The sequence below is a fragment of the Ammospiza nelsoni genome, chromosome 3 (assembly GCF_027579445.1).
Source record: "Ammospiza nelsoni isolate bAmmNel1 chromosome 3, bAmmNel1.pri, whole genome shotgun sequence".
Taxonomy (NCBI): Eukaryota; Metazoa; Chordata; class Aves; order Passeriformes; family Passerellidae; genus Ammospiza; species Ammospiza nelsoni.
Genome location: NC_080635.1, coordinates 43444998 through 43459484, shown reverse-complemented (window position 1 = coordinate 43459484; position 14487 = coordinate 43444998). Strand labels below are relative to the sequence as shown.

The 14487-nt window shown below is 44.4% G+C and overlaps 1 protein-coding gene across 3 annotated transcripts in view; it reads right to left on the bottom strand.

Moving 5' to 3' along the window:
• TSNAX (translin associated factor X) overlaps positions 1-14487 on the bottom strand; it is a 53070-nt gene that overhangs the window by 18530 nt on the left and 20053 nt on the right. The window contains exons 1-3 of one of the 3 annotated variants that reach the window (XM_059469050.1): positions 5262-5317; positions 3437-3544; positions 1265-1379 (exon numbers count right to left, since the gene is read on the bottom strand). In XM_059469050.1, the coding sequence (XP_059325033.1) occupies positions 1265-1379; positions 3437-3544; positions 5262-5277 (239 nt within the window). In that variant the 5' untranslated portion in view covers positions 5278-5317. Of the gene's footprint in view, positions 1-1264; positions 1380-3436; positions 3545-4006; positions 4203-5261; positions 5318-14487 lie in introns of those variants that run through there. The other 2 variants (XM_059469053.1, XM_059469051.1) reach the window with 2 other exon arrangements.

Below are 14487 nucleotides of genomic sequence, written 5' to 3'. Positions count from 1 at the left end.
ACTTGACAGTATTGCAAAATACAATACATTATGTACTTCTACATGTGATTTTTTTTAAGGAAGTAGTTATGTATTGTGCTGTTCAGGAACAGCTGAAACATCTGATTCACAACCACAACATATACTTGGCATTTAAAGTTTAGTTTACCTAATTTCCTTTAAACTTTCTCCTCCCTTGAGCCCAAATAATCCACATGGTATATTAGTTTACAGTCTTTAAGGAACTACTGATTAATTGGTCTGGAGAAAACATTTAAAAGCAAACAGTAAAATTTACTGAAATTAAAGCCACAATACTTGCGAATATCAATGAAGAAGGAAATACATAATACAGCATGGAAAATTTCCACTCTCACAAAACCAGGAATGCCTTATAAAACAGGAATCTAAATTCAGAGTAATGGGGAGTTCTTTGTTGTTCTTTCCTCCACAAGTTCCCAACTACCGAGCCCCTGCAGTGGGAGTAGTTATTTACAGTCAAGGCTGTAGAGGTTACTGAACTATCACAGTACCTCTCTGCAGAAGAAAACCAGGTTAAAGAGCAGGCAACTTCATAATCTCCATCCATAACTGCAACTACAAATAGTTACTACTTCAACATAAATACATTGATAGGTAACAAAATGCAAATTAGGGTAAATGAAATTACAAAGAAAAGTAACAGGGAGAGTTGTTATAACACGCAAGACCAGTGTTTGTCACGTACAGCAAACACTTTATACAGCAGGCTATGCAAAGCTTCAGATTTTCCTGTTGCTCTTCCAGTTTGTCTCTGGCTTCCAAAGATTGCTTGAAGGCTCATGAGAACACAAAACATATGGAAGCTCAAAACTTGACACAGAAGCCTATCCAACTGTAGTATTTACATAAACAGACCCCAGGTCACCTCCTATTTGCATTGATGTCCTCGGGTGGGGGTGCAACAACCAAAATGGTGATGGAACTGCCCGGGCAAGTAACCTGAAGGAAGGGTGCGTAACTCCTCTCTCACAGCTTGCTGAAAGCTGGAAGGCACTCATCTGCTGCTCACTCTACTGCTTTACAGTGGTTCAGTAAACCAATAAAACCAACTCAGAAACCTGAACTAGCATCTCTTAACTCTCTAACTGGAGCGTGCATTCATTAGCTCGCACCCACCTTAAAGGATGTTTATGGGGAGTTAATTAAATTCCTCTCAACAGAACACTGCAGCCATTACTGACAGACAACACTGCAAGGCAGACTGGAGGTTTCTATGAACGTTTTCACGCTCAGTGTGACTCACCTGGTGAACCTGTGGAGCAGAAATATCGTCCTTTTGCTTTCAATCGTTATATCCCGACTGAGCTTCACGAGCCGCTCGTATTTATCGTGCCTGGTGTCAAGCTCCAGCTGGAATGCTGCAGAGTCAATCATTACAGCAGAACTCAATTGCCACACAAACACAGTGCAGGGGGAGAGAAAAGCACCTGTGCTGCACTAACTCCTGACAGACCCCACCAGCCCTGCCCCTGGGCACCTTTCCCCAAGGTGGGCTGTCCCTGCAGACACCATCACTGCCTGTCACCTGCCACAGCTGCAAAATTCATCATTAATACTACCTTTGTTTAATAAGTCAGGTTAAGTAGATATCAATCCTGATGATGCCTTAAAGCAGTCTAAACAATTCTTAAGGTAAAATATTTGGTTTTGCTAATAAAATCTATTCCACAATACTGCTGCTCTGAAAATGTCACCCCAATTCAGCAAGACAAATAAAAAAAATAAAACCCTACAATCATTTGTTAACAAGATTCACCAGTGCCTAAACCAATAAAATAAAAAGCATCTGGCTAAGGCATATATACTGTTCACTGTATAAAATGCAACCTTTCTTATAACCATTTAGTTATGTGAAAGGTTGCATTTTACATCCCAGCTAGACTTGACCAAAAGTTGAGTATTTTAGAAGTACTAAAGAAAAGTGAGATCAATTACTTAAAATAAGATTTCTGACTTGCTGATATTAGTTCTCTCTAACTACAACAAATACAGAGAAGAGAGGAAGCGTATCTGCTTTTGACAGTCAAACATGATGAATGTTTACAAAGAGTGGATCTTTGAAAAACTTTGAAGAAACCATGTCCCTGAAATTGTTTCTGAAATTAACCAAACATGGATGAATTAATCTCATGAGAAGGGAGGGAAACAACTGCTTTGAAGTGCAAGTAGTAGCAACTTTATGACAAACTGATATTCACAATAGTGAAAAATTAAAGTTTTAAGTACAGATGCTCTACTCAATTCAAGAGCAAGTGTACCTACAATACTCTATAAATATAATTAATAGAATGGTTTGTTTGAAAGAAGCCTTAAAGATCACCTAGTCCAAAAGGACACTTTTCACTAGATCGGGTTGCTCAAAGCCCCCTCCAACCTGGCCTTGAACACTTCCAGAGATGGGGCAGCCACAGCTTCTCTAGGCAAAGTTCAGGGGTCATGGTTAATCATCTGCCAAGCTGACTTACACAGAAAAATATAAACACCCATTTTTAAAAAAGCCAGGAAGTTATATGACATTGAAGTACACATTAACCATCTAAAGCAGCAAGCCAGCTCCTATTTTACCCTTCTTAGTGTCATAAAAAATGTGGCATTTGGAAAATTTTACAACAAGAATTAAACTATTTCCCATCTCAAATCTCCTTCCTTCTTCAGTCAAGGCTTTTAATTTCTGAAGGTCATCTTTGCTTTGTTAGGGGTTGTCTAATGAGGAATTTAAATTTACTAGAGTTTAAATCTGGTTTGATGAAAAATCCTATAAAAACAATTTGGCTGAAGGGAAGTTTATACCTGCACTTTAAAAAAAATACTTCAACTAACTAATATAGACCTTCATGTACTCTTTATTCACTTTGAATGCCTTTTAAATATTAACATATATCTGAAGTTCTTTAAAACGTGCAAGTATAAACAACTACCAACTACTGAAACAATGCATCCAGATTTACATTTCAGTGGCTTAGTCATTTGTGAATCACAGCCAAGGTCAGAGTCTCCTCAGTTTCCCAAAGGTCACCATCCCCTCCTGTTGTCCCTATGGTTCAGATTTTGTATTGCACGTCTACAGATCCTACAGATTTCTGTCACCAAAGGGCCCAGCCACCTTTGCCTGGCTGAACACTCGTGCAATTTGTGCAATTTGCTCAGCATCAGGTCAGCGCAAGGGAGGAGGGCAGGGGGAACAGCAGGTGGGATGGAGACAGGAGCAAGTCATGAACCAGGCAGAGCTGTGCAAAACCCCACTCCCAGGACTTCACTGCACAGAATGCAGAACACTAAGCTCTAAAGGTATGGACTATGAGTCAAATTAGTTTCAAGTTTCTCCCTCTGAAGAGAGCTGGTTTATTTCACTAATAACTTCCTACCAATTTCTGCACCATATTTTTTAAATCTGGTTTTCCAAATGCTTACTTACATTTAAAAGATTTCATCAAAGCTGAAGGTGGATTAACATTCTCTTTTTCTTCTCTTCTTTGACCATGTGGAAAATTATCATGCTTTCGTTTTCTGAACCCACCTGATCCTATTAAAGAGTAGACACACAAAACAAAAATTAAAACAGTTTTGGCAAAGCATAAGGAGCACCAGGGTGCTGTCTTCAGAGCATTCCTGACAGCAATCATATTCTATAGGACAGAATAAGGTAACTGGATGAACCTTACTATCAACTGATGCCAGCTTCACATTATCATGTTACTTCTTCTACCACATTGCTAGTGAAAATTAGAAAAAATAAAATCCATTTCAATGGATGAGCATGGCAGGAACCTAAGCCTTTTTTTTGGTAAGGTCTTTGGGTCTTCACACCCTTTTATGTTTTCTCGCTGTAAGCGAATGGTTGCATGGAAATCTGTGATTTATGTCACGGGTATTCTCTAACACAAAGAAGAAGTAAGGCACAACTTAAGCAGACTACCCCTATTCAGGTATACAGGTTTAGTTACTGCAGTGCAGCTTCTTAGGCCCTTACACTCTGCCCATTTACCAGTTTCTTCTCTGAATGTAGCTGCTCACTTCAGCTGCTTCGTGTGCCTCTTCCTTAACCCTCCTTTTCACATCCACACCCAGAACTCATCTCTTTTGGACAACGTTTATTCCCAATTTACACCTTGTATTGTTCCTTCCTTCACCTTGGACTAACTCATTGCATCACCCACATGTCAACCATTCCTCTCCCTCCTTTTGGTAACAGCTGGACACTGTTCCTCCTTTCCAGAGCCAAAAATTTGGCAAACTTGAATACAGGCATACCTTTTGAATACGTGGAGTTCTCTCAATTTCCTTAAAAGAAGAACCAGGGGAACACTGGATTTTAAAATGTTTCCGCTTAATTGTTTATTATTCCAAGCCAAAACAAGAAGTGGGCGTAGCTACTTTCTTAAAGAGGAAAGTGAAAATAATTTTTTCTATTCTCTTGGACATGAGTTCAGGGGTTTGTTTTTCCTATAGCTGTTGAAAACATTAAATGCAGCCCCTGAAAGAGTGCTGAAGGGAGGTCTGTGTGATTCTCAGTGCTGCCAGGCAATAGAACAAGAGGCAACAGGCAGATACTGATGCACACAAAGTTCCAATCTTCCTGACTATGAGGGAGAACTTTACTGTCCACATAAAGTACTTTCCAGGGGACTGGAGCAAGTTGTCCTGAGAGGTTGTGGAGTTTCCCCCACTGGAAATGTTCAAGAACCATATGGACACAGTCCTGTGCCAGGTGCTCTAGGATGGCCCTGCCAGAGCAGGGAGGTTGGACCAGATAATCCACTGTGGTCTCTTCCAACCTGACCCGTTCTCTGACTGATTCTGTGACTGCCAGGGCTAAACCAACACACAGGCAGCAGAGCAAGCTGTGAAAAATGTATATTTCATATATATATTACGCTACATACATAATATTTTATACATACATATATATATACACACACTATAGTGAACACTTAGCACAAGTGCTTTACAGGCCTCACACACTCAGCTTCCCTCTGTGGCATCTGTATTTCCACCGCAGGGACACAGACAGACCCCTACAGCCCGGTTCTCTGGCGCAGCCGCGCAGCCCCAGCGGGAAGGCCGCGCACCCACGAAGGAAGGGCCGGTGACTCCCGAGAAGGAGCGGCCTCTCGCAGAGCGAGTTCCACGGCACAGGGCACCGCTGGGCACGGCAGAGGCCCCGCACCCCCGTCCCCTTCGAGCCGCGGGGCCTCCCCCCGCCGCGGTGTCCCGAGGTTGGGGAGGGGAGGGGAGATCACCTTCCTTGCCGCTCATCACGGAGCCGCCGCCGCCGCGCCGCGTCCCCCCGGCAACCCGCAGCCGTCCCGCGCGCCGCCAGGACCCCGCCGCAATGCCCCCCGCCCCCGCCCTGCCGGCGCCATGCAGGGGCGCCCGCGGCTGCCTGACGGCGACACGCCGCACAGGGGGCAGGAGCCTGGCCCGCCGCCCGCGGCACGGGAGGCGCGGTGCGGATCAGTGGTGGCGCGGAGCGTGATCCGGACGTTGCTGCTCGCGAAATCGGGGCAGCGCCGAGGCCGGGCCGTGCCTCCGAGAAGGCGACTCCGTGGGCAGCTACTGTGCGATCCCGTTGTAGGGCCTAAGAGCCCGCGGCATGACGGGACGTGTAGTGCCGGGCGGGGCGGCGGCGCGGTCGGAGTGCCGCCACGGAGCTCCGGGGTTGTGTGCCCGATGTCCCGCTAGTGGCCAGCGTGTCCCGCCACCGTGTGGTCCTCGGCTTGGACCCGCAGAAATCCAGCCCCATTCCTCAGCCCAGACCCGTACAAAGCGGCTGTCTGTCGCTTTCCCCTCACCCCTAGACTGATTCCTTACTGCCCTTTTCTTCCCCGGCACATCAGGACTAAGGTGCTTCCAGAGAATCACAGAATCAGCTGGGCTAAAAAGGGCCTCTGACATCACCGAGTCCAGCCTGTGGCTGAACACCACCACCATGTGAACCAGACCAGGGCACTGAGTGCCACGTCTAGGGACACGTAAAACACTGAAGCACTTCCAGGGCTGGTGACTCCACCACCTTCCCGGGGAGCCCGTCCCAATGTCCAGCTGTGACATGCTTTCTGTGAAGAAAAATCTCCTCGCGTCCAACCTAACCCTTTCCTGGCACAGCTTGAGACTGTGTCCTCTGCTTACTGCTTGTCCACTCCTGTGTGCTTAGTGCCCCTTCCCTCCCCGTCAGGATGCAGGCGCTCTCCTTCCAGGCACGGGGACAGCGCAGCACCAGGGGCCGCCACGCTCCCCTCAGTGCCCACGCACGCGGTGTGCCCGGGCAAGGAGGGCAGGGAGCATGGCAAACCGACACTGAAACAGGGCTGGAAACTGGAGACGCTAACTAAACACCGAAATACCTGATCGTGAAGCCACTGGATAGCAGGAAAAGAAATCTGAGATCAGCAGATGTAGCTGCTGGTACAGAGGAGGCAAATTCCCAAACTCGGGTTATTTGCATCCTATGTTTAGTCAGGCCTGGTAAAAATTATGTTTCCTCTACTGGAGACTTAGGGTGAGTGTTCTCAGGACACACTGCAGGACTGAGCGTGAAGGAGATGGATACACACTGTAATTATTTCCCAGCACAGAGGGCACTCGATGATGCTTCACTTCTTATGATGATAAGCTATAAAAAGTCTTCTTGCCCACTAGATTCATTCTTCCCTACACATGCATCCTGATAGATTCCTCCGACGTGTTTAAAATAGGGATGGGTCTTGCAAATCCCCCAATCTAAAGGTTTGCACATCATCAGTCTTGCTGCTCTGCTGCTAGATGTCATTTCTTGTCACAGCTGTTGCCTGGTTTAGTAGCTGGATTCCCAAGGAAACAAAGCTCATATGAGCACAAAGGCGGAGCGCCTGCAGCCTTTGTGTGTGCGTGTGTGCCTGTCCTTCCTCCCCACCCTTAATAATTTTTTAATCTGTTGGTCAACTGGTCAATCTGATTTGACAGAGGGAAAGAGCCTCCAGGAGTGATTATAAACATCCTGAGTAAGGAAAAATTTTTGGGTGGAACTTGCACCTTACTAGAAATCAGATAAGCCCAGCTGTGAAATGCAAATGCTTCGGAGTGAAAAGTTAGCAGAGCCCAGCCTGTGGGAGTTCTGGAAGAGCAGGGACATCAGCCCAGTATCAGGTCTTTTGCGTTTAACAAATAAACAAAGACAGCTTTTGACAAACTTGAATATCAGGTGAATCCATCAACAGATTCAGGAGGACAGTAAATCACCTCACTCAGATAGCAGAGGAGTAAAACTTTGACAGTGAGCTCCAGGCAGCCAAGCAGGAGTTGCTCAAACCTGATATTTTCAACTGTTGCGAACACGTGGCTGTCATGCAGTGTTCAAAATTATTCAGAAGTGTAACATAAAACCTCTCTCCAATTTCCTAATCTGAGAAAACAGATTTCAATCACACTTGAAAAACAGAGGACAAAGAGGATCCCGGCAGAACTTCCTCAGGCCTGATCTGCATATTGAGTTGTGCAACAGCTTGCTTGCTGTCCTACCAGCTGCACAGGAGATTTCTGCTTTCTATGGGGCAAAATCAGGACATGAAATGATTTGTGTCGGTGTTATCGCTGCACACATTCAGGCACAGCCTTTTGTTTTAGAAGATGTACAAAACTGCTTTTGGAAACACATACCTTTTTTTTTTTTTTAACTGTGCTATTTCCCTGTTCTTGGCAGCTCTTTGGACAAAAAGCAGAGTTGTTTTGGTTATATTGATGTCGCAGGAGAGTGGAAAGAGTGCCTGCTTTTGAATGCTTCCCAGCAGTGGAGAATTTTCAGCCAATTGTAGGGAGTGAAGGTCAGGTCTTCAGCTGATTCTTGTTGGATTTAGTGACACTTTGCACGTGTACTGAGATACTCAACTTGTTTGACTTCAACAGAATGCTGTTGTGAAAAAGAACTGGTTGGGGTTTTTCTTCTGAAACAATCCGCTTAAATGTGGCAGTGTTAAACCACTTTGGTAACAGGTTAGTTGCAGTATTTTTCATTTTCTTCTAGCTGGTATTTTCCCTTTTCCCTTCCCCTTACAATTTTGTGTTCTTTATGCCTGAAGAGAATGGCGCCTGCACCTCCACAAGTGTGAAGGTGGAATAGCAGCGTTTTGAAGGAGGAATAGGTAGGAGAAAGGAGTTGTGAGGATTTTGGGTAGAGCAAAACCCTTAATCCCAAAACCCAAACAAGCTAACAACAAACCAGCAAGGTTTTCTCAGAGACTTAAGGTCACACTAAGATGTTGTGTATGGGTTGCACACGACTGTGCTCCAAATCCTAAGACAAGGTTGGTAACTCAGCTCTCACATGGGAAAGAAGTGTTTTCCAAGACTCAGGGCTGTGAGGACAGTGCATGAGTGCATAGACCAGACAGGATCTGTGCCTTTCTGAGTGGGGAAACCAACTGAAAACCATTGTAGGGGGTTGGAACTTCTCCATTCATTTTATCCCTGAAGCCTGCTGCTTTGAGCAACAATTTGCTTCAGCAGCACTCCTACACAATGTCCTTCAGTGAGGCTTCTGGTCCTCGGCAGTACTATCAGCAGAGACCATCTCGACATGGCACTCAAGGGAGCAGGAAAGGAATCCTTCCTTTCCTGTAAAAGCCCGAGTTTAACACGGACTCAGCTGAACTCTGTGAAGGGCAGACAGAGGAGTGTGGTGAGTCCAGCTCAAGAACCACACTAGTGAGGCTGCTTCAACACCTACAGCTTCAAGTAATGGAGCTGCACAGAGGTAGGACCCAGGTGATTTGTCAGACACATGAAATTACCATTACCATTTCTTTCTGCCTTCAATAATTTTGATGTAGCTCTGTGGAAACTGTTTAAGATCTCTGGGATCCCTGGCAGAGTTCATGGTGTAGCTCTTCATGCCCCTGTATGGCTTGTATATCTTTAGAGACAAATGCTATCTTTGTGGTGCCCTCCCATGTTTAAATAACCAGCTTGAGAATGTTTCCTAAAGTTCCTGCTAAAGCAGAGTAGCACTATGGATAGTTAGAGCTGGAATTATGCCGGCGTATCCTTTTGGGTTTCATTTTACCTCATGACATGGCGCAGTACTCTTGGAGCAAGATTGTGAGGTTGCCTTGGAGATGGAGGGCTTAGCCACGGGGCAAGCTGTCACACCGAAACGTTCCCATTAGCCAGGGGAGCTGTGAAAGCTTTCCACAAACAATTGAGTGAAGTGAGGTGACAAAAAGCTTATGAAACGGTCACAGGGGAATTGCATAAACTGGGGTCAGATGTTCAATTTGAGACTGTTCCATGAGCGAGGAGTTTCGCAGCTGGTTGACGAAAGGAAGGGGGAGGTCAGCTGCTCTCTAGCTGTTGTAACAACAACCTGTTATGTTTCTCAAGCAACAGAGATGCCCACAGCAGTGGCAGGATGGATCAGGAGGATGATTTCCTCATTTCCTGGAATAAGGTTTGAAAGCTGTGAATATTTTACTGCTGGTAGAATTTGAGATTTCAGGATGCAAGTGCTAATACACCATGGTGCAGTCTTTGGGTGGATCAGCAGGAAGACTTTAGGAATGTACCATTGATTTATCTGACTTGTAAACAAGTGAGTGGAAAAAAGGACAGAGAGAACCCACAGATTTGCTGCAACATCCATCTGGGAAAAAAAAAAAAAAAAAAAAGAGCCCAAACTATGCATCGTCTTTACTCCTAATGTTTAGTTTATATCTTCCAAGGGAAAACTGGCAAGTGACCGGCTGTGAATAATGTACCCATGGGGAAAGTTTGTTTCTAAACATGAACAGTTAGTGCCTGGCTTATGTCTGGGTGGGTGTGCTGGCTATTTCATAAAGATTTCATTCTACTGAGGCAACCACATAAAAGAATTGCTTTGGAGGAATTCAAGGTGAGAATATCTTTATTTTGCATCAACACCAACACCCTTAATGCAGTAGAAGTGAAATGCAGAAATTAACCTTTCTCCTTCATCTCTCCCATACCCTGCTCTGTGTCTGAGCCCCTTGCAAAGTCTAACTGAAATTATATGATCCTTTGTATTTCTACAAGGAAAATGTAGAAATGTTCCAGATTGGCTTGATTGTTAAATGCTGGGCTTTTCTGCCACAGCATGGAGGCAGGACACAGAAAATGTAAGAGCTAAAGTTATAATGTGTTGTAGTTTTGGAAAAGATGCCGGTGGAGTAAGAGCTGCAAACAAAGTGTTTCCTTCAGCTTTGGGAGTTAGGAAAGTGAGGGAACCTGAGGGTATGGCTTTCATCAGAAAAGGTAAATCCAATTACATAACAGCAGATTTTGCTTGGGTTTTTTGGTTTTTGTTTGTTTTTGGTACGCATGTCTAGGTGTCTCATCTGAACCCTATGAACCTTAAAGAATCTCAGATGCTTTTCAGTTCCTGCAGCCCTCAGGATCCCCTGCTGCCCCTGCACTGCAGTGCCAAATACATATTCTCCTCCACACTCTTGGTGCTCTCCAATGCTGCAGCTTGGCAGTAACGGCTCTTGGCAAAGGAGTTAATCTGATTCATCTGCACTTAACTCTCTATAAGAAGGAATCTGAGAATAGCCTTTGTGTCTACATCTGAGAGAGGCAATATATTATATTATATATGGAAAGCCCTTATTCACGCCTATGTAAATCAGGAATAATTACCTTTAAATTGGGTGCCATTGAGATGACTATCAAGTCTTGAGAATTCCCAATGTACAGAATACTTTATGCTGCGGTTTAGGTAGGGCCAAAAAAACACAGCAAGGCTTAGGTAGTTAGAGAAATGCTTTCCTGACAATTCCCACCAAAAAGTTCTGTTAAAAAAGCAGTTAAAGTTGCTCCAGGGCAAAACACACCCACACAAGAAATGACAGGTTAGGGGAACCTTCCCTGCATAAGCTATCCTGCACACCTCACATTAACCACTCCCAGCGACAGACTCCAAACCCCAATGAGAAGCTCCCCTTGTTCTGCAGGATAGAGAAACAAACCAAACACCTCCTGCATGCTCCAGTGTGAAACCCTCTGGCTTTTGGAGCACTAACATTAGCAGCTGGTGCATGTGGAGAGTCCATGGTGATTATAGGGGGAAATGGAGATTAAGTGCCCCCTGAGCATAGACTCTGTTGGTACTGCTGGTCTCAGGGACCTTCTGTGACTTCATCAGACTGTTTTTTCTGTGGCCACTCCACTTAGCAGACCTCTTCCATAATGCAGAGCTGAAGAGCCATCTGTTGCTTTTTATTACCCTGGAGAATGAGCTATTTGATATACTTACACCAGAATAAATATTTTCTCTTGCTGAAAAAAATAGCTACATCTGCACCAGGTATTTGTATGCAGCTTCTTCTAAGTGCTTTATTCCCAGTTGGGCCAGAAAACATTTTACATGAAAGCTGTTTTGTTACCCAATGCTGTGGGGTGGAAGGATGATGACATGAAGTTGTAATTATAATTAAAGCTGTATTTTTTTAAACAGAATTTTATAATTGGCATAGCATACAATTCTGTGACCAGAATCAAACATGATTTTTATCATTAGAATCAGCATGCCATAAGTTTCTAAGTAGTTTAGCTCAAAATTTGTATCACAGGTGGGCCTACAGTTCCTAATGACCTGGATGCTCTGCAGAATGGGTCAAATCTTTAACTTGGCTTGCAGTATCAATAATCATAATATAGAATAAAAACGTGGAAAAATATGAATCACTCAGAACTCTGGGGAAGCAGATGATGGTGAAAGTATCCCTGACCACTGGGAGATCATGGGTTTTGCTGTCCAGTGGCAACTGTGGTCCAAGTCCCACTGTGGTCTCATAACTTCTTGATTTTCTAGACAGTGCTCTGTGTTCTGCCACACCTCCCTGTTTTGTGATGGTGTCATCACAGCCTGGGTGCCTGAGACCTTCAAGGCTGGTAAGGAAGGGAGCCCAGGGCCCAGGAGCCTTGAGGCTGATAGGGAACGGGGAGAAGAATTCTGTCTGGTGCATGGGACCTTCCAGACCTGATGAGGAAGGGGAAGGAGACTGATACATGACCAGTTTGGTCACAGAGAATGGTCATTTGCCTTTTGAACTGGTATTGCTTAAGCTAGCCATACTATGAGGGGTCAAGAACAGGGGGTACCAGTTACAGATTTGTATTGAAGAAGCCTTTGCTTCAGGGTGGTGCTTTTCCATCTAGTTCCCTACATAGCTTTTTACCTTCCCACACCTAGTGGCTGCTTTCATCCAAGTTTCTTCTGCTCAAGTGGGTCACAGTGACCAGTACTGACAGGTTTCACCTGGTTGTTTAAATGCTGACACAGAGTTAATTCTGCCTTTTTATGCCCAGGTACTCAGGAATAATGTTTTGGCATCATACTAATAGGCTTTGTCTGTTGCCCCTGTGCCACAGGGGGCTTGTGAGTCTTCTCATACTCTGTAGAAAGGTAAATCTGTGTTAGTCCAGGCACAGAAACCAGAATTTTTATGCTTGGTCTCAGGGGAGGGTTTTGACACAGCTACATCAAAACAAAGAATTCAAGATGAGTGGAGGAAGTACTCTTGTGTTACAGACCTTTGTCCATTCAAAATGAGCTGGAGAAGAGGTAGCAGTCTAACAATGTCATTTTGTGGCATGGGTGATGACCTTGAAGACACTGAGGGCTGTAAACCTCCTCTCAGAAACTTTCATATGTATGTCAAAGCTGTGACTTGGTCACAGGCTGTTGCTTCTGCAGGTGTCTCCAAAACTCAGGCCCAGCTATTCCTGAGTGCTGTGCTGTATGATCAGCTCTGACCTGGAAAACTGCAATCGTGTTAAAACTGTGCTCATTACAGACTGAACATTTTATAGTTCTGTCACAGTGTGAAGGCCCCAGAGTGCAAATCAATGAAGGTTTTATAAGCATTTATATTTTAAAAATCACCTTTAAAAAGTCAGCATGAAGTTTTTGTTTCCTGTCCTCCAGGAAAATCCACCTATTCCAACAAATCCCAGAGAATCAATACTTGTTTAGAAAACTGTAAATAACTGAAACATTAATTCTAATTTTAAATGCCTCTATTACTGGTTTCTAAGTTTATCACAGGCTATGTAAGGGTAATGAACAAATCAGGGTAAGCTGGGACCACAGGTCTTATGAGGATACCTATAGATGACATGCATATCTCTACTCACTGGTCCAAGAATATGATCTCAAAATGGGTGAAATACTTCTTTTGTTCCATGACAAGAATACATTCCATATGGAAGTCATCAGTATCAATGCTAAGCTTCCCTGTAAGCCCTTTTGAGCCACTCTTATTAAATACACATTACACATACACCTGTACAAGCTGAAGTCTCGGAAGGACATGTCTCTTCCCCAGAAATCAAAGTGCTTCAATGCGGATGCCTGCGGGGGGACAGTGATCATAAAGCAGCCAGAGAGCCAAAGGAATGCTGAGATTTCAGAGCCTGTGTGATTACCCACAGCTGTACAAACAGTACAGTGGAGAAAACAGACTGACCTTGGCCATGTTTTGAGAGTGCCTGATAACCAGGTCCTTCAACAAGCCCTGTTTCAACATGAAGAGGAAAGAAGAGACGGTGACCCTGAGGAACAGGAGGAAACCCAATAATGACTAAAGCAGCAACATGGCAAGTCAGCAGCTTGAACATCTTCCAGGGACTGGTCCGGGACAAAACTGGTCAGTGATCACAGAGATCTGCCTTATGTAGCTGGCAGCATCAGAAGTGGATTAAACTAGATGTATGACAGCAGTATCTCAAGTACAGCAGACAGCACACTTCAAAACATTAATTACTGTGCTTTGACCATCCCAGAAATATCCATGGCAGAGAAATTTTAGTCTGTTTGCAAGAATTTTGAAACAGAATTTAAAAAGCAGAGAGTGTTTCAGTGTATTTTTAAATCCACAGGGTTGTGGCTATCTTTTTCCAACTTATTAGTGCCTATATCCTACTGTATAGAGAGAACATTGAGGAGGCCCATACTAGCAAATAATTGTAATGCTCATCTCACTGACCTCCCTCTCACCCTTGCAAACACGTATTTTCCTTGCTGTTTCTTCACATGTCTGGGGAACACACCCTCCAACACTTGCAAAAACAAACACTATCACTGGGCTGGCCATCAGAGTCCCCTCTAACTCTTACCTTGGGCAGTGTCCCTCTAGGGTTGTTAAGTTACACACTTAACCTCAAGAAATCTCTCTCCCCTCCCTGTGGTGGACAAAACACAGTTAGGATCACCTAACTCACAGAGATGTTTGGCCCATAAATGACAGAGGCTTGATTCAGGATCAAAGCTAAAAACTAACTTTGTCCAGAATATCTGACACCTCAGAGCAGGCTGTGGGGATGATCCTCAGAATGGTTGTAAGAAACAGCTTGAAGTTTGAAGGAAACTTTAGCTTTGTTTGAGCTGGAGGACTGAGCGTTACACAATACTTGTTTTTCTCACCTTTTGAATTCTGCCCTTTCAGTGTGCAAATCTGTAGCATCCCTGTGTTCACT